Source organism: Ciona robusta, chromosome 14 (genome assembly GCF_009617815.1).
Source record: "Ciona robusta chromosome 14, ASM961781v2".
NCBI lineage: Eukaryota > Metazoa > Chordata > Ascidiacea > Phlebobranchia > Cionidae > Ciona > Ciona robusta.
This window is the reverse complement of record NC_143248.1, coordinates 2519815-2540141: the sequence shown is the minus strand read 5'-3', so window position 1 is coordinate 2540141 and position 20327 is coordinate 2519815. Positions and strand designations below refer to the sequence as shown.

General features: G+C 35.2%; 2 protein-coding genes across 4 annotated transcripts; one reads left to right on the top strand and one right to left on the bottom strand.

Moving 5' to 3' along the window:
* Window positions 1-699: 699 nt before the first annotated feature.
* LOC149724915 (uncharacterized) lies at window positions 700-5540 on the top strand. 3 transcript variants are annotated; one of them, XM_089892880.1, is made up of 6 exons: window positions 700-830; window positions 1793-1902; window positions 2323-2819; window positions 3733-3855; window positions 4056-4539; window positions 4855-5540. In XM_089892880.1, exons 2-6 carry the CDS (start codon window positions 1831-1833, stop codon window positions 5137-5139), a joined length of 1461 nt encoding a protein of 486 aa, XP_089749006.1. In that variant the 5' UTR covers window positions 700-830; window positions 1793-1830; the 3' UTR covers window positions 5140-5540. The 3 variants fall into 3 exon arrangements, with proteins under 3 accessions (XP_089749006.1, XP_089749007.1, XP_089749005.1); XM_089892881.1 differs by lacking the exon at window positions 700-830 and having other exon boundaries at window positions 1655-1902; window positions 4817-4943; XM_089892879.1 differs by lacking the exon at window positions 700-830 and having other exon boundaries at window positions 1656-1902.
* On the bottom strand, window positions 5519-20327 carry LOC149724914 (general transcription factor 3C polypeptide 3-like). Its single transcript, XM_089892878.1, has 22 exons — window positions 20135-20327; window positions 19638-19785; window positions 19163-19251; window positions 18193-18407; window positions 17601-17685; window positions 16723-16814; window positions 16131-16248; window positions 15665-15856; window positions 14540-14705; window positions 13899-14046; window positions 13696-13768; window positions 13050-13199; window positions 11902-12173; window positions 11245-11354; window positions 10643-10724; window positions 10162-10207; window positions 9667-9785; window positions 9215-9393; window positions 8306-8420; window positions 7648-7749; window positions 6733-6861; window positions 5519-5984 (listed from the first exon to the last, which is right to left on the bottom strand). The coding sequence occupies exons 1-22, from the start codon at window positions 20325-20327 to the stop codon at window positions 5718-5720; spliced, it is 3090 nt and encodes a 1029-aa protein (XP_089749004.1). The 3' UTR covers window positions 5519-5717.

Sequence of the window (20327 nt, the reverse complement as noted above, 5' to 3'; positions counted from 1 at the left end):
TTACCACATTTTTAACTTTGTATATGTTTTTAATTTGAAATGGCTTACAATTGAGACAACCTATTAGTGACCACTGGGTTGGAGCAATTAATGTTCGTTAAGTGTTTTGCCCAAGGACACATACGCTGATCAGCCACGGCGCGGACAAAAAACCGGATACGTTGTAATATTAGAAGTTCAGAGCAGTAACGCTTTTTTGAGATATCGCAGTTTAAGCTATATTTTCACTTGTGCAAAATAACCGTGTTATTTATAGTAGGGTGGGGGAAAATGGAACACCCTTTTATTTTAATTTCTTGCTCCATTTAATATAAAAACAAAGGTTATTCAAAGCGTTAAAAAACTATTTCCTCACGGTTCCAACATACCGTGGTTAATTGTTTAAAACGCAATCTTTAAATATTATGTGCTAAAGGTGTCCCATCTTCCCCACAGTCCTATATATATATATATTGCACTCGAATAAGACATGCAGAGTACGTTGAATAAGTAGTCACGCCCACTGTTGCAATCTATGTCGAATACGTATCAACAATAAAGATATACTAAGATACTTCGTGTTTAACACATACTTAACGCTGGCCGAGTCATCCTTATAGTCGACGATAGATATTCCAAAAGAACAATTAGAGTTAGACCCCACGAGACGGAGGGTAGCGTCAAAGCATGGCCTACTCATTACATTGAATAGGCCATGGTCCTCGCACGCCGTGACAATTGGAGGCGGAACTACTTCTGAGCGACACCTAGTGTGAGCAACCCACCACAATCGCACGAGCTAACAATCAACTAATTGCTTCAATACCACAAGCAAATTCAACCTAAACCGCGTGGGTAAAAAATACCTTTCATACTTTTTTAAGGCTTTTACAAATACACCTTGTGTATTTGTAAAACTTAAAATGTTGTATATTTATCTTACCCCAGCTTACTATAAATTAAAATCATTTTTTCGAACACAGGTATTATATGTTGTTTATCTCAAACCGGCCAAAAAAACAAACTAAAACTATACAAGTATCGTGTTTGCGATATAATTAGCTTGGAATGGCCAGAGTTCCGCGACAGTTAAATTGAATTAGCGGGAATTATAATCTAACGTGTCGGCCGGCCATTGTTGTTTCTATACGCGCGACAGAGAATGAATATGACAGGGCAGAACTGCCTTTGATTTCGCACACAATCCGATACTGCCAGTGACGAGTGGTGGTTTTTGTGACAAAAGAAATATGGTGGCCTGAAGGGTTCCGCATAGTGCAAACAGAGCTCTAAAAACAGCCCTATTCTCATACATTATGGATTTTGCTAAGTATCGGCAGGTGACTTTCAGCGGCTTAGGAAGCTTATATAGGTTTATATATAGACTTTAAATGAGTATTATTTTCTGCATATAAAGCGGAAAACGAATACGGTCTCTTTGTTTTTGTTTCTGTTTGTTTAAAAGCAGCAGACGTGTCAGATTACTTTTCATTCAACAAGAATCCGCCCTATGACCGTGTAAGCTTGTTCGAGCTGTTTGGGAAGTAAGCATCGAGTATCTAATTTTTTATTTAAAGGAATTTTGCAGGCGCCCCTTATAACAGAATAATAATAATAATAATAACTTTATTTTTCTCCTCGACTACGGTAGCGAAGATTTAGAACAATTTTAAACGAAAAGACAGGATATAGCGACAAAACAACACGAGCCTTTTATGTCTAACTATTATCAAGTTAAAAAATAGAAACAAAAGTGTACGTATATGGCACAATATATTTTATAACAGAATATCTCGTATTTTTATGAGTATAGGTATACAGTACTCTGATCATTTACGGTTTTGGACCGGCATGCTTGACAGTAAGTCGAATTTAAACTCTGCAAATTCACACAAGATGTCGTGGGCAGATGTAAACATACAGGTAATGGATATTTATATTTTATTCAATATGGGCGAGGTCCTACGACTATAAGCATGACATGAGGACATGCGATTTAAAGGTCAGGGTTAGTCAAATACCCCAACCACACCCAACGATGCGATACCGTTTTATGTTGTTTAGAAATATAAATGTATAAATGAGGTCCGGACACTTTTTCTGGTACGCTCGGTGAACTGTAAAAAAATGTCTAATATTCCGTTTCGTAATTCTAAGCTGTAAACCCGGTGGTTTAAAGTGCATGGATGGGTAGTTCATGTTGTACGAGTACCATTGTACAATATGTGAACACGCGATTTACGAGCAGCACATAAACTCTTAGGTGAAACTAAATACGCATTCCATAACCCGAGTCATTTAGCAAATAGCAACGAAAGCGATTTACCTAACACATCGTTTCAGGGCGACTACGATTTATATGCGAGGTCTCCTGTTAGGAGGGCAAACAAAGACGAAGCACAAACGCAAAAAGTGTCAGAATCAAACAGTTCCAACCCCTCGCCTCGAAATGAGAACAGCACGCGTTCAGTGCAAGATCGTTCGGGTCGGCAAAGAAAACAGAGAGTTAAGCTGTCGAAGCCACCCGCAAAGGTACAAGAGCAGGACGTTGAAAAGAAAAATCAAGATGCAAAAATACAGGACACAGAGAAAGTGTTTGGAAATACTGATAAATTGGATGATAACCGGGAAAAAGACAACAAAAGTAAAATCCATGATAATTTAAACTTTCTCAGACCCAAGTTTGTCGATTCTCCTGACAATGATATACCAGACAACAAAGAAACGAATATCCTTTCAGATTGTATGCACAAAGCAGGTGACGAAAACCACAAGTTCAACAACAATACACTGTCAAAGGAGACGAGTCCCCACCAAAATCGAAAAGGAAAACAAAAACGGTAATCCAACAATTCATGTTTGTGTCGTGATTCGAAAACAGCACGTTCTTTTATTCTATACTGAAAGGCCCATATTTTCTGCGGTTATGTAAACAGCGAAATAGAGATACGACAAGTGTTTGAAAATGGTACTTCACATTTTCCAATGTGTTTGCGTGACTAAGTTTACCAATTTTATCGTTGCGTTTTCTCTTATCTGATTGCTTAACCAAACAGAACAAAATGTAAACTATGGCGAAAGTTTACGTACTTCTACCAGCACTTATAAAATCGCTTTTTGTTTACCGTGGCCCCAACTCAAATAGAATAGATAGGTGTTGAGTGTGCGCTTACTATATATATAGTTGGGTGGGGGAAGATAGGACACCTTTAGCACATAATATCTAAGTATCCTGATCGTGTTCTTAAACAACTAACGGTGGTCTATGGGAGTCGTGAGGATATAGTTTTATAATTCTTTGAATGTTCTTCGTTTACTACTAAATGGGACGAAAAAATAGAGCTAAAAAGTGTCCCATCTCCCCCCACCCTACTGTATACAAGTCATTTATTCCATAACGTATTAGTCTGTTAAGGTTTAATGTTAAAAACGAAGCTATTTACCAATGGGAAGTTTATCACAAATTTTCGGTCCAATTTTTTGGTGTTAAAACATTGTTTATTCGCCACCTATGACGTTATATAGTAGGGTGGGGGAAGATGGGACACATTTAGCATATAATATCCAAATATTCTGATCGTGTTTTAAACAACTAGCAACGGTCTATGGAAGTCTTATATATGGTTTTATAAATCTTTAAATGTTCTTTGTTTACTACCAAATGGAAAATAGTATAAACAGGTGTTTTCCCCCACCCTACTATACCAAGAAACAATATTTTAAAATGGTTAATAATAAGATGTTGTGTTTCAGCACGCCGCAGCTTCACGCGCCTGGTAACCCATTCTCTCCACCCGTGGCGTCGGTAATACATTTCAGGCCACCTGTTGAGATGGGAGCAATTAACAACTCAGTTCAAAGGCGATTTGTGATAAGGTAAGCATAGGGTATAGGACGATAGTAATTCAATGCTGGAATTTATTTATCCTAATTTGGCGGGGTAACCACAGTAGTCATTGGTTCTACAGTAAGCAACATATAAGCGTTATTAAAACAACTGAAAGTTGACAATCAAAAGTAGAATAGTGCTCAACAGTATACCCAATGCCCAAACGTATTAAACGGACCTGTTTCAGAAATGGAATTTTAATGGACGATCTTCATACGAAAGAAAACTTGACGCGTCGGTCGGCGATTTTTATGGCGAAGTACCTTGGCATGGGGTACGACCCACTTCCAAACCGTGTAACTTCTATTGTCGTGCGCCCTATGCTTCCACCACTAAAACGGCGGCAAGAAGGATTTGCCATTCGCGACCGTCCTAGAATAGCACAGGACGAACAAAAACAAGAAAAGATCGAGACGGAACTGGGACCTCTGCGGGTTTCCGACGCATATAACTCCCGCAGAAATTACGCTATAAAGTCGAGGTTACAGGAGTCGGACAATACCAACCTAGAATCGCGTCTCGACGAGACAGAAATATTTGATCACGTTGTAAGGTGGAGGTCCAAGGTTCGACACTGTGGAAAGCCAGCGATGTACCGCCGCGTGACGTCACCTACTTTAGGCGAAGTTGCTCTACGAAGAAAATTAACCGACCGCCTGCCGACTAGACAGGTGAATTTCATTTGCTAAACAGCATGGAACTTGCATGTTATCATTAAAAAATATAGTTAAAGCAGGGTGGGGTGAAATGGGATACAATTCATTCTATTTTCTTCTTCGAATCGGTAATAAACTTACAGAATTATAAAACCGTATCCCCACATGTACCGTATTTGTTTAAACTACTATCGGGACATTATAAAACGTATCCCATCTTAGCCCATAGCACAGGACCGTACATATAATTATGTAATTTTAAACAGTGCCTTAGTTTTAACCTATGTTTTAGAAATGCTGAACAGCGTTTGCTATATCTCGGCATTTTAGGTTCGGCGAAACTGGCGTGGGCTATCCGATATACAAAGTAGTGATTTGGACAGATGGCGGCAACCCGCATCAGTACTTGGCGTACATACGTCACAACCGGACAATAAACATATCAGGGAAAACCCCCAAGATGATATAAAACATAGAGACTCACCTGATGCTGCGACAGACTTGAAAAGCAGGCATGCAAATAGTGATATCGCCAGAACTCGAATACTGATGGATTTGGTTCCTCCTGAAATACCACTTCGTAAACGCAGACCAGTTTGGCAACGAATGCGCTAAATTGTATAGTAATTTACTACACAGAGCTGTGTATAGTAGGGTGGGGGAAGACGAGACACCTTTAGCACATAATATCCAAATATTTTAATTGTGTTTTAAACAATTAACAAAGGTCTATGGAAGTCGTGAAGATACGGTTTTATAGTTTTTTGAATGTTCTTAATCACAACTAAATTGGAAGTGGAAATAGAATAAAAAGATGTCCCATCTCCTCCCACCCTACTATATAACGTAATAAAAAAAGACAACATGAAAAGAGAATTAAGAAAAGCAAACAGACTGGAGATTTACCATCTTAATGAACTGGTTGAACACTTATTAAAAGTGAAAAGGGTTCATATTTTATAAAAATGAAATTGAAAAAGAAATACACAGATACTGTCGTTGTCGTTCAGATTTTATACATCATTGTTTTTACATTAACTGAACTGATTATAACAATTTAGGCAAGGCATTATGATTTTTCAACTTTAAATGTTGATAAAGTGAAAGGCAGTCAGAAGTTTTGGATTGAAAAAAAAAAAAAAAATATTGTAGCGTAAAAACTTGAAAAGATTTCAACACGCAATGAAATTTATTCATACAATGCAATAGGTAGCTAAAGTGCTGTTTGCTAGATCTGTGTTTCCACTTTTTCTGTATATGAGTGAAAGATTGTATCCTATCTCGCAAGTTAGGTCAAATTTGGGAACGATATTTTGGTGTCCGAGAGCACTTTGTTGTTTTACAGTGGGGGGAGGGACAGCTAATGCACGTTTGTAGTAGAGAACTGCGTAACTTTCCAAACCTATCTGATGAAGTGCTCGCCCCATGTTGTAGAAAGATTCCTGGTCTACGTTTCGCAGCTGGAAAAATTTGTAAATATAATTTAAATAAATTTGCAGACTTGAAAAGGTATTGCCTATTTAGTATTTAGTTCTCTAAAATTTGAATGAATTTGGACTTAAAAAGGGATTCCTATTTAGGTATCTAAATTTCGAAATAATTTACAGACTTGAAAAAGGATTCCTATTTAGGTATCTAAATTTCGAAATAATTTACAGGCCTGAAAAAGGATTCATATTTAGGTATCTAAATTTCGAAATAATTTAAAGACTTAAAAAAGGATTCCTATTTAGGTATCCAAATTTTAAAATAATTTACAGACTTAAAAAAGGATTCCTATTTAGGTATCCAAATTTTGAAAGAATTTACAGACTTGAAAAGGAATTTCTATTTAGGTATCTAAAATTTGAATGAATTTTTCAGACTTGAAAAGGTATTGCCTATTTAGTTATCTAATATGATTCAGTATCAGTAGTAAACATAGAAATACACACTCAGAGTAACTTAAAGTAATATTAATGTCTGTGGATCTGAAATGTAGGCCAGAGTTGCCCCATTACCCAAAAGGTAAAGTAATAATACTTTTTGTTATTGTAAAATAGTAATATTCTCAAAATTTTTAGCAAAGATTAGCAAAACTGCAACATACCTAATAAACAACAGCCTTCATAATAAATTATTAAAAGTTACATTTTAACAAAATAATAAATAAAATTACAAAAAAATTTCCGGAAAAATCTTGGTAAGATTATTAACTAAATTACTAACCTTGCGATACTTGTCTAAAAATGCAATTCCTTGTACAATGAGAGAGTGTTTATGTTCCGAATACTTTTGTGAAGCAATGTGAAAATATACAACTCCAAGCAGAAGCAGATATAAAGGATTTTCTGGGTCCTAAAAGATTTTTTTCTTAAACTTTTAAAAACAGACATATTCGCCACTGTGAAATAAATCTAAAAAAAATTCCCCAAAAAATAATCCCTACAGTTATATACATAAATGAACAAATATATGTAAAATGTAATTTGTATTTGTGTGGCAGATTAATGACAGTTGTTATAATACACGTATTCCCTCTTAGTCGGGCTCGGTGGCACAACTGGTTAGCACACCTGCCTCTAACCCAGAAGTAATGGGTTCAAGGCTCGTCGCTGCTACCATTGTGGTCGTATGTGTCATTGGGCAAGACACTTAACGACAATTGCTCCAACCCAGTGGCCACTAATGGGTTGTCCAAATTATCAGTCATACATAAAAAAAAATGTAAAAAAACCAAACAAAATAATTACCCACAAAGTAACATACATGGTAAGTCGTAAGCTGGCATGAGGTGTTAAACCCGTGTGATAATGACTGTTGTTTTCCGGCCACACGAGGATAAAGTAAGTTACATTCATTTACATTCAATTGTTCCAACCTAGTGGTCACTAAAGGATTGCCTAAATTGTCAGCCATAAAATATAAAAAACAATCACCCACAAAGTTTAATATGTGGTAACTCATAAGCTGGCATGAGTTGTTTAAAACAGAAAATCTGATTAAAATGACTGCTGTTGCTTGCCATTAGAAGATAAATAAATTATATTTAGTTATCAAATCATAAAATAAGCATTTTAGTGACTAAGCAAAATAAATCTTAAAATTTTACGAAATACAAAACTGATCAGTTTTTAAACTTACCATTTTATGAGCTCTTTCGTATTCACCAAGTGCATGCTTGTAGCTGCCCGATGCAAGCCAATTGTTACCGTTCAATACAGTTAGAGCAAGATGGTTGGGAACCTGAAGGGATATTTACAATAATAACAATACTTTTTATTAGTCTTTGCGATTACGAGATTATACACAGCGACAAAACAACAGTTGTTAAAACACGCTTATAGTTAAAAACAGTTTACATTTAATTCGAAAAAAAAATATTTACTTTAAAAAAGATAAAATACAAAATGTTTAAATCGAAAATTGGTAGGTGATAAATGTAAAACAAATGAAGAAACATTACACACATCAGTTTAAAACAAAATATAATGTCAAAATATTGAAAAAGTTCTAGAAAACAAATAAAAATTTGTTGTAAAAACAGAAGGAGCAATAAGACACGATACATCAAAAATAATGGTTTTTTAGACTAAATGGTTTGTCAAACAGTTTAAATAAATGAAGCTTATTTTGTCTCTTCGGTCAACATAACGAAGAACAAGAGAGTTGACAAAAGCGAAAATACGGGTAGTAACGGTAAACAACAGTTGTTAAAACACGTTTAGTGATAAAAAAAGAAATAATATTTTGGATAAAATGCGTCATGTTTGGTTAATTTTAACACTGTGTGTTATATTACCTTAAATAATCTTCTGAGACAAAACCTGTGGTGTCTAATCTCGCCAGTACGAGCAGTTATCTGGTTAAATATGTTCCATAAATGGTTTGTTTCATGTCCACTGATCAACCACTGTCTGTAAATAAGCCCATATAAGAAATTTATAGATTTTACAAAATCAAAGGGATTTAGGACTATGCATGCGAGTTTTCTATTTTATAAACCTTGTGCCTGCTTTTGCTTATTTTTTGTGCATAATGGACAACTTAGACAACCAATTACAATTAGTGACTACTAAGTTAAACACCCACACAAATTTGCAGCGGGGTCAAACCAGTATCTACTAGTTTAAATATAATTGATCTAATCTCTGAGCTAAAGTGCAGGAGGGATAAAATTCATAAAATTATATATCACTGTCACGATTAGCAGTCTGGTGCTGTGTCAAAGTACTTTTGCCTACGACCCAGAGGTAATGGGTTCAAGCCTCGGCGTTGCTACTATTGTGGGCATATTTGTCTTTGGGCAAGACACTTAAAAACAATTTCTTTAACCCAGTGGTCACTAATAGGTTGTCCAAATTGTCAGCCACACATAACAAAATCTCCCCAAAATAATCACCCACAAAGTAACATACTTGGTAACTCGTAGGCTGGCACGAGGTGTATGAAACAGAACACCCGTGATATAATGACTGTCATTTTCCGGTCACGAAGGGATAAAGTAAGTTACATTCATCCATTCAGTGGGTATAAGATAAAAAACAGAACTTACGCAATAAATTAGAAATTAACTAACCAAGTTATAACGACTGTGGTTTCCGGCCACGGGAGGATAAAGCAAGTTACAGTCATCCATTTAGTGGGCATAAGAGATAAGATAACAACAGGACAAATTCAAATAATGCAAAAAAATCGAAAATTGACAAACCTTACAACGTTATAAGCATTAGCATAATCTCCACCAATCATACCAGCGGATAAAACGACACGTTCCAATAAATTCCGCGTTTCTGCGTTGTCGTACCAAGATGCAAGCCACTGTGCACCATCACCAAGTCTAATCACATCTTTGTATCTCTGGCATCGAACCAAAATAGCAGCAGTTTCCTATGGAGGTAGTTATAGTTATATTAAGTCTATTGACCTCATGAATGAAAATATAGTAGGGCGGGAAAAGATGGTACACATTGTCATTGCATTTTCTCGTCCCGTTTAGTAGATAACAAAGAATATTCAAAGAAATATAAAACCGTATCCTCACGGCTCCCATAGACCGTTCTTAATTGTTTAAAGCACGATCAGGAAATTTAGATATTATGTGCTAAAGGTGTCCCATCTTCCCTTAACCCACTATATACTATATTAATTAGAATTCCATACCTTGAATAATGTTATCCACTGTTCATTGGTGAAAATAGAAGGATTGCCATCCAGGAAAACGTTGGAATCTTTGTCGGAATCCCAGAAAAAGCTGGTTTTCTTCACCAGTCTCACATCACCTGTGATAAAAGATTGACATTATATTTTGCACAATATAATATATAATAATCTAATCTATAAATAAGTCAGATGTGTTACACAACTATATTTAATTTTATTTAAATTTTACGCTGCAAATAAATGTTATATACAGTGGTCACTAATGAGATTACCAAACTATCAACCACACAGAAAAAGTAACTCGTAAGCTGGCACAAGGTGTATGAAACAGAACACCAATGTTATAACCACTATCGTTTTCTAGCCATACGAGGATAAAGTTGCATTCACTCATTTATTCAAATACACCAGAACACATCGCTTCAAAAACTAGTAAAAACTGGTAAAAAACCTTATTGTTAAAACTAGTAAAAACTGGATTTTACGAGAGATTACCTGCTGCTGAATTACGCAATGTATTCTTTCTTTTTATTACTGCAATCTAAAAACAAACAAACAAAAACTTGACATGTTATGAAGGTTATATATCATTGCAAAATAATTAAATGGACTTTCTAGGTGTTGGGGTAAAGAGATTTAAAAATATTTTAAACGAAAACCCATGATATAGCAACAAAACAACAGTTGTTAAAACACGCTTACAGTTAAAAACATATTTACATTTAATTGAAAAAAAATAAGCGAGGTCGCTACATCTAGCAGACAACCGAGCCATTTATGTTAAATCATTCTCAAGTTAAACTTCTAATAGAAACAAAAGTGTACACGAGCCCTACAATAGGGGTAATCTGCCTTAATGAGGATTGACCCAAAGATTGGGTCATGTTAAAAAAAAGTTTGGTAACATTAAAAATTTGGACAAAAAGTACTGCACCAAAACATACACAGAAACTAATATAAGCATTTATATACGTACATTTCCTTCAGAAAAAGCCGAACCAAGACGATTTGCAAACATCAGCAGAGCTACGTCCGCAGCCAACGAAAACTTAGATAATCTAACAACAACAAAAATTTGGGATAGAATTATTGTAAGGATCTGGTGCTAAGGAAAAGTAAGAGACAAAAATCAAGTCCAACCAATTGTCGTATCAGAGATATATTCCGCCTAAATGGCATTGTCAGTCTCTGTAAAAGAGGCATAAAATAATAAAAAATGGTTATAAAAACAGAGAAACAAAGGGACACAAACATCTGCAACTGCGAAAAATAGAATCCCTTAAAAAAGATATACATACTATAAGCATTTGGTCACAATAGGAATTTTAAACATTTAAGGTTAAAAGACAGGAAACCATTAACACATAATATCCAAATATCCTGAATGCATTTTAGACAATTAACAACGGTCTATAGGAGTTGTGAGAATAGGGTTTTATAATTCCTTGAATTTTCTTTGTTTTGTTTACCACCAAAATGAATAAAAAGGTGTCACATTTTCCCTCACCCTAATATATTATAAAAAAGTTTTATTTATTTTTCTATTTCGATAGCGAAGATCACATTATTTATAAGTACCTGTTTGTACGCGACTTCTCGCCCCATTCTTTCAAAACTTGGAATCTGGTTAAATGCAGTTTCATCCGGATATCAGGGTCCGCTTCATAGCTGTCTGCCTCTTCCAATGTCTAGGAAATTGAAATCAGTTTTGAACAATAATAATTGTATAATAAATATATTAATAATACAATAATATAATAATAAGTGGAATTAAACCTTGGCTTGTTTCATGCAGCTCAGAATTGGGTCTTAATGCCTCATGACAGTTTAACCATTTTTTTTTAGGTTTAACAATGTTATAATAATAATTTTATTTGTCTATTCGATTACAGTAGCAAAAATTTAGAAAGGTTTTAAAAGAATAGGCAGGATATGTGGTCACTAATGGGTTGTCCAAAATATTAGCCATACATAAAAAATGCAAAAAAATAATCACCCACAAAGTAACATACATAGTAACTCGTAAGCTGGCACAAGGTGTATGAAAAAGAACACCCGTGTTTTAACGATAGTCGGTTTTTAGCCATGCAAGCATAAAGTAAATTACATACATTAATACAACAACAACAAAAACAAAACAAGCATGTTCGCTACACCTAGCAGACAAACGAGCCATTTATGTTAAATCTATATCAAGTTAAACTTCTAATAGAAACAAAACCAAGTTGTTCTTACCTTATTGGCTTCAGAGAATTTATTAGCGAGCTTTAACGCCTCAGCAAACTTAATATGCGCTTCCACATGACCAGGGGCTAACCGTACACACTGCTTATAACTTTTCAGTGCCCTTTCCAGGTTTCCGCATAGCCTCTCACATTCTGCGTGTTTTAGCCATACAGCAGCAAGAGAGTAATCTGGGGAGGTTACGAGAAGATTGAGGACTTTAAGAGCCTCTTCATGCTCTCCTACATCAGAGTATGCCTCTGCCATGTCAAAGTACAAGTCACCTGGATAAGACAAAGTATTAAAATGTTATGTTTGTCTACTAGATTTAGCCACCATGCTGATTTTATTCCAATTAAATATAAATATGTTTCCAACTGTAAGCGTGTTTTAACAACTGTTGTTTTATCGCTATATCCTGTCTTTTCGCCTAAAATATTTCTAAATCTTCGCTATCGTAATCAAAAAAAAACAAATAAAGTTATTATTATGTTAAGATATTAAATGGGGTAGCCTAGGCTATGCTATATTCCTATTTTTTATACCTTCAAGAAAAAAGTGTGATAAATACATAAACAATACGTGGTAATTAATTACCAAGCTCTTACATATAATTTCATGCATAATTTTACTCAAAAAACAGTAACATTACTACTATCTTATCCCTAATACTTAATTGCTTATTTAAAACTGCATTAAAGGTGGCCAGCAACATTCAAAACCAGCTTTAAACTTTAAACTTACATATTTTCTTACTAAAACAGCCAAAATTTAAAAAAAGGGACTTGTACGTTTTACATCTCTTCTATTTAACATTACTAACTTAAAATAACTATAAAAAAGGCAATTTGTGTTTTATCTAAATGGGTGAGGTCCTTGTCAAATACAGACAGTACAGGATTTAGAGGAGATTTGGCCCATTACACTACTTCAAGACCACACTACAGAAATAATAAATTTACATTTAGTAAACATTTTTTACAAGGACCTCCCCCATGCAAAATAGAATATAAATTTACTACGTTTTATGGTTATTTAAATTTTACTTTAAACAGTTTTATTTTTACTTCAAACAAATTTTACTTAAAACATTTTATTTAAAAATAAACAACATTTTTTTATTTTTTTTATTTAAAAAACATTAAATTTTTTTAACTTACCGATATCTTTGGGGTTGTGGCTGCAGATATTGCTGGCTATTTCTTCAACCAAAGAGCTTTTGTTTAATCGTATCATTGCCACGGCAACTTTGCATTGAAGATCAATGGCTAGGTCACTAGATAGGGTCATACTAATAATATCACGATCACCTAAAAATGTAACGGGTTAAATTTATTCTGTTCTATATGGGTGAAATCTTATGGTAAAACTTGGCAGAGGAGAAGGGATTTAGAATCAAATTGGTAGATTATTAGTGCAGCCAACATTACATGTGTATGAATGAATAAATGTAACTTACATTATCCTTGCGTGGCCATAAAATGACAGTCGTTATAAGATGGGCGTTCATACACTTTTCGCCAGCTTACGAGTTACCATGTATGTTACTTTGTGGGTGATTGTTTTTTACGTGTGGCTAATGATTTGGACAACCAAATAGTGACCACTAGGTTGAAGCAATTGCCGTTAACATGACATTTTGACAGGCTATTTGTTTGATATTTCTAAACTATAAATTTTCAAGATATTATTAGTATGACACATCTATTTTTACGGTGGCTATGTTGCCCATAAGCATATCAATTTTACATGAGCAAAACTGTTACAATAGAATTAATAAAAAACACTTTATGTATATAATTTTACCTATTTTTTCTTTAGGCTCCAGAGCAGTTTCATCAGAAAAATACAAAATCAAGCTGCTGTGCAGACATAAGACCTTAAATGAGAATGAAAATTGTAAAAAAAAACTAAATTTAAGAACAAATGTTGTCTATAATTTTAAATATGAGTTTTTATATAAGTAAAACAAAACCTCTGCCATATCGAGAAAAATTCATTCAAAATACCTCAAGGACATTTTTATATCTTCCCAATAACAGCAGCAGTTCACACAGCATGTTAGCATCCTCATCTTTAAAAGCAGAAGCCTGATGTTCAAGTGCTTGTTCTAACAGATCGACGGCAAGCATGCTTTCATTGTTTGAATGGCAAGTTCTATGTATAAATAGATAGTGAGATACACATGAATGAATATAATCACCCACAAAGTAACATACTTGGTAACTTGTAAGCTGGCACGAGATGTATGAACATCCTTGTTATACCAATTGTCGTTTTCCGGCCACGCGAGGATAAACTAAATTACATACATTCATACATTCTTGAGTAGCCAGAAAATGACAGTCGTTAACCACAGGTGTTCCGTTTTATACACCTCCTGCCATGCTTTTGAGTTACCATGTATTTTACTTTGTTATTATTTTTTCTATTTGTTTTTTATCTGATAATATATACAACATTAGTGACTACTGGGTTGGAGCAATTGCTGTTAAGTGCCTTGCCCAAGGACACATTCGCCCACAATGGTAGCAGCGAAGTGCCTTGAACCCATCACCTCTGGGTTAGAGGCACGCGCTAACCAACTGTGCTACTGTGGGAACCTAACTTATTACCACACAGCATAGCAAATAACATGTCAATTTCTTACTTTGCCATGTCTCTTGCAAGAGACACAGACTCCACAGATAAGGACTTGGGCATGAGGCCGACCACAATCTTATACAAAGCCATTGCTTTGTGGAAAAGACCTAACTTTTGGTGAAGTTTGGCATTTTCCCATACAATGTTGTAATCATCAGGTCTTACTTTGAATGCTGTAACAAATATATTGATAAATGTTTTCGTATTATATACTCTAACTGGTACTTCCAATTAATTTTTCAAGTATGTAAATAATATACAGTAGGAAGGGGTAAAATGGGACACACCTTTAAACATAATATCTAAATATCCTGATCGTGTTTTAAGCAATTAAGAACGGTTTATGAAAGTTGTGAGGATACAGTTTTATAATTTTTTGAGTGTTTTTTGTTTACTACCAAATAAGATGAGAAAACAGAATAAAAAGGTGTCCTATCTTTCCCAACCCCATTATACATTGTTTACATACTTGGAAAGTTAATAGGAACTACTAATGTTGGAGCACTAGTACCTAAACAAATGTTACTGAGTTAAGTAGGTTTGAAAACTGGATGTTAAAACCAATGTGGTCTTTTGTGTACTAAACAAATTACTTAGTGGCTTCAAGCTAGTCACCAATACAATGTCCAAATAGTCAGTTACAGTCGTATAAAAAACACAGAAAGAGATTTATACGTAGTTGCTCTGTCAAATGAGAATAAATATGTGACATTTATTTTTAGGTAAATGTAAATATACAGGTTAACGGTACATTGTGTTAAAATGCCATGTGTGGGTTTTCAGACCAGCATTTCTTAAACTGAGGTGAATTTACCCCTGGGGTTAAATTCCTCATATTTAGAGGGTAAATGAGCTACCAATCAAAATCCACATCAGTTGACGGGACAGAAAAATTGTGCCAGTTGTAGTACTTTACCAGACATTAAACAACTCGTTGCCAAAAATCTAGTGCATCCGTCGCATTAAATTGATGGAATTAGTTGTTTTCGCTTTTTAATAAATGAGCTCCATATTACATATTGGGGGTAAATCTGATAACCATCTTTGTTAAAAGGGTAAAGCATACAAAAAGTTTAAGAACCATTGTTTTGGACTATGTATGTTCTACACTTGCAAATCAATACAAATATACCTTTAGTATAACAGTTAATAGCTTTTGTGTTTTCATTTTGCTTCAAACACATATTTGCCAGGTGTAGCCACTGGTCTGCATCTCTAGGGGAGAGATGGGCGGCCAATAAACTGTATTGAAGCGATCGTTCAGGTTCGCCTCTCTCGTCGTAAATCATAGATAGAGTTTCAAACGGTTCAGCAGCATATGGGACTGTGGGTAGTGAATGAATGAGTTAATAAATGAATGAATGTAAGTTACTTTATCACCTGACCGGAAAAAGACAGTTGTTAAACACGGATGTTCTGTTTGATACACCTTGTGCCCGTTACCTAGTATCTCACTTTATCAGTCAGTAATTTTTTTGTGCAACAGTTTATGCCATGCAGCCCTAATGTTACTTCTATGGAAAAGTTCCACGTTAATATATGTCAAAAGGCTTGGAATTAAAAACAGGGTGAGCACATTACCCCAACAAAATTCTTACCGAGCCTGATAATCTCCATACACATCTTAATGGCATCATCATGGTCGCCACGTGCGTAGCAAAGATTTGCCTCGCCCATCAAACCTCGCAACTCACGGGGCAAACGACTTGAAGCACCCTGTTTAAAACAGGTTTACACATTATTCTTATGTAACTTTACAATATGAATCGGGTAAAATAATAATAACTTTTATTTGTCTCTTGGATTATAGAAGCGAAGCTTAGGAAATATTTTAAACAAAGACAGGATATAGCGACAAAACAACAGTTGTTAAAACATGCTTACAGTTAAAACATATTTACACCTAACTGAAAAAAAATCATGGTCGCTACACCTAGCAGACAAACAACTGAAACAAGCTATTTATGTTGATTATTTTTAAGTTAAACTTCCAATAGAAACAAAAGTGTGTAAAGATACGAACCGTACAATGGGGGGATTGGCATTAAAGAAAAATATTGGGTCATAATGGGAAAACAGGTAGCAAGGCAATGGCCAAAAAGTGACCATTTTCCCCAAAAAAACATTTGATGTCATTTAATTTAACATTTCTGTTTAAAAAATACTGAGAAAACTATGCGATAAATCAACCTGCTTTCTTTTCTCTGTTAAAACGTCACCCTCTATGTTTAATGCACGTTGAATGTCTTGTACATTCTGTCTGTCTTCCTCATCTATGTCATCTGTATATGATTGAAATGCTTATTAATTAATAAATGTTACTTAATTTAATTTTTTCCGTTGATGGCCAGAATACGACAGTTGTTAAACATAGGTGTTCTGTTTCATACACCCCATGCCAACTTACAAGTTACCAAGTATGTTACTTTATGGGTGATTTTTTATGTGTGGCTGATAATTCGAACAACCCATTAGTGACCACTGGGTTTAGGAAATTGCCGTTAAGTGTCTTGCCCAAGGACACATTTGCCCACAGTGATAGCACCGAAGAGCCTTGAACCAATTACCTCTGAGTTAGAGGCAGGTGCGCCAACCACTTTGCCACGGCGTCAGACAAATACAAATGTTACCATTAGGTTTATTTTGGGGAAAGTCTTGGGGCAGGTTATGCCAAAAAAAATAACGCAAAATTTGCCCTAGCTGTCATTAGTGCAACCTAGTACAGACTACAGATAGAAAATTACTGAGGAAAGGGTGGAATTAATAAGAAGGTATATTGCTAATTTCGTGTTATATAGTAGGGTGAAGAAGATGAGACACCTTCTCATTCTATTTTCTCGTCCCATTTGCAAGTAAACAAAGAACATTCAAAGAATTATAAAACTGTATCCTTGCGACTCATGCAGACCGTTATTAATTGTTTAGAACAAGAATAGAATATTTGGATATTATGTGTTGAAGGTATCCTGTCTTCCCCCACCTTACTACTGTTACTAGCATACAAGATTTCTTAGCAAATTGATGTTTTAAACAGAAAAGTGAAGAAAGGTACAGTATGTAGAGATTACCTTTTTCGTCAATACCTTCTTCCATAGCTTCAGCTTCATCTGTTATTTTCTCAAAGGTAGAAAGAGATGAAGTGAGAGCATTCCGCTGAAATTTTGTAAAACATTTAATACAGTTGTAAACACTAATTTTGTAAAGCTGAAATTTTGTTAAACGGTTATTGCCTATTACAGTTGTAAACTATTGACAAAAATAAGGAAAAAGGTACTGTAGGCTAAACAAGTTACAATATTTTTTTAAAAAGAAATGTTTAGGTGCCAAGGCCCTTACATCGTAATAAAGGATACTAAAATGCTGAAAATGATATGTGGCGTATGTGCCCTTGGGTAAGACAACTAACAGCCTTTGTCACTGAGTTACTCTGTTGGACCACTCTGGGTTGGGTAATGTGCCATTCTGGCCCTATACTCCGTAACTCAGATACCATGGCTTGCCATGCAACAGAAAAAAATCACTTCACAATACACAAAAAAAGGAAATAACAACTAAGAGCAAAGTTAAAAAGTACAGATCTAATGATATACTATGAAACTCTACAGCACCGGAACTAATTTTTTAAAAAGCAAACATTTTAAATTCATACAATAAACTTACTGTATTATCTTTAGTGACTGTTTCTTTTCGTTTTCCTCCAATAATTATTTGAAATCTCTGCTGCCCTGAATCAGGTTCGGGTTTGTTTTTTATTGGACTTGTGTACGTATGCATTTGTATGTCTGATAAAGCTGAGGTGTCCTGATGTAAAACAAACGACTGGCTGTGACTGGTAGAAGGGCTCATGTCAGCTCCTGGCTTTGTTTTTCTTTGCGCTAATAAAAAAGTTGTTTTATATCATTTATGAAAAAATATATTTGTGCAAGCAGTTTTAAGGGCATGTGTTTTGTAGCTCAAAGGTGGCTGTACACAGTATCCGGCATGTGAATTCGCGTGCGAAGGCGTATGCAAACCCATTACCGAGTTCTGCATGCGGCAGCGAAATCCGGACAAAACAGACAAAACGGACGAATTCCGGATACTGTGTACAGCCACCTTAAGAATACTAGATTCAAGGCTTAATGCTGCTACCATTGTGGATAGTGTGCCTTGAGTCAGGACACTAATTAAATTTTTCCTTAGCCCGTACACATAGGTATTAGGGATATACAAAGAAAATTGATTTCTTTTATTCATACAATATCAAACACAAAGTTGGTATGTTGATTTGACTATAGAGGACCAAATATAAAAGTGTTCAAAATGTCCGGGGCCGTGGTGTAGTGGTTAGCGTGCCTGCCTGTAACCATTAGGTAATGGGTTCAAGGCTCGTCGCTGCTACCATCGTGGGAGTATGTGTCCTTGGGCAAGACACTTAACGACAACTGCTCCAACCCAGGGGTCACTAATGGGTTGTCCAAATTATCAGCCATACATAAAAAAATGAAAAAATCTAAAAAAAATAATCACCCACAAAGTAACATACATGGTAACTCGTAAGCTGGCACGAGGTGTTAAACCCGTGTAATAACGACTGTCGTTTTCCGGCCACGCGAGGATAAAGTAAGTTACATTCATTCATTCAACTTACATAAAATTTTAGTTGGTGAATGTTGAATTCTGGATGGGGTTACTGTTTGTAATTCCATTAAACTGGAATTGCTCTGTGAAGGTGGAGACCTGTTTATTATAATATTGTAAAATTAAAAAATATTATTTTAGAGGAACTACTATCAGAATTTGGGTTGTTTAATTAGAGCTGTACAACTTGGCCGGTATACTAATTCGGAATCAGCCAGAAATAAGCGTGGTCGCTACACCTAGCAGACAAATAAGCTATTTATGCCTAATTATTATCAAGGTAAACTTCTAATAGAAACAAAACGTATACTTATAGTTTTCATTTTGATTGCAAACTAGACCAATGTATTAATATTACTGTAATAGAAAAAAAAAAAATAATTCTAAAAAAAATAATTTAATTAAAAATTTTAATCAATACATTTAATCTAAAATAAACAAAAAATATTAATATAAATTTTAATCAATTAATTTTTAAAAAAAACCTGAACGGATTGCTTATCTCAGCAATAGCCGATGTGCTCCACTGTGGATGGGAGGCGAGAGAGATCGGTCGGATGGGAGTTGAAGAAGAGGAGCCCGTCATCACATCAGTGAAGCTTGATGTTTCATACATTGGGTGTGATTGGAAGGCTGGAATATAAAAACATAGATAGCAAAGTGGTTAGCACACCTGTCTCTAACCTAGAGGTAATGGGTTCAAGGCTTTTCGCTGCTACCATTGTGGGCATATGCGTCTTTTGGCAAGACACTTAACAGCAATTGCTTTAACCTAGTGGTCACTAATGGGTTGTCCAAATTATCATCCACACATAAAAAATCCCCCCAAAATAATGACCCACCAAGTAATATGTGAAGGAAATGCTGGGATATAAAAACATAGATATATATATGTTAGAAAAGGGAGTATCATCAAATAGTGCAACCAGTTCAAAAAATAAAATAAAAACTTAGTGTATGCGAATATAAATTATCAATTTACCTGTTTCATGGTCGGGAACTTGTTGGCAAGCGGCCAGTGTTTCCATGGTGACATTTCCTGCCATGAACTGCTCTAATTGGGCAGAGGGAATATTAAATGCAGAAGACACAGCTGAAAGATTTGAATTGGCATCACTGGGCTTTTCTGAATCAGCCACAGTGTGTGCATCACTGCTATTTTCAGAACCCCACAT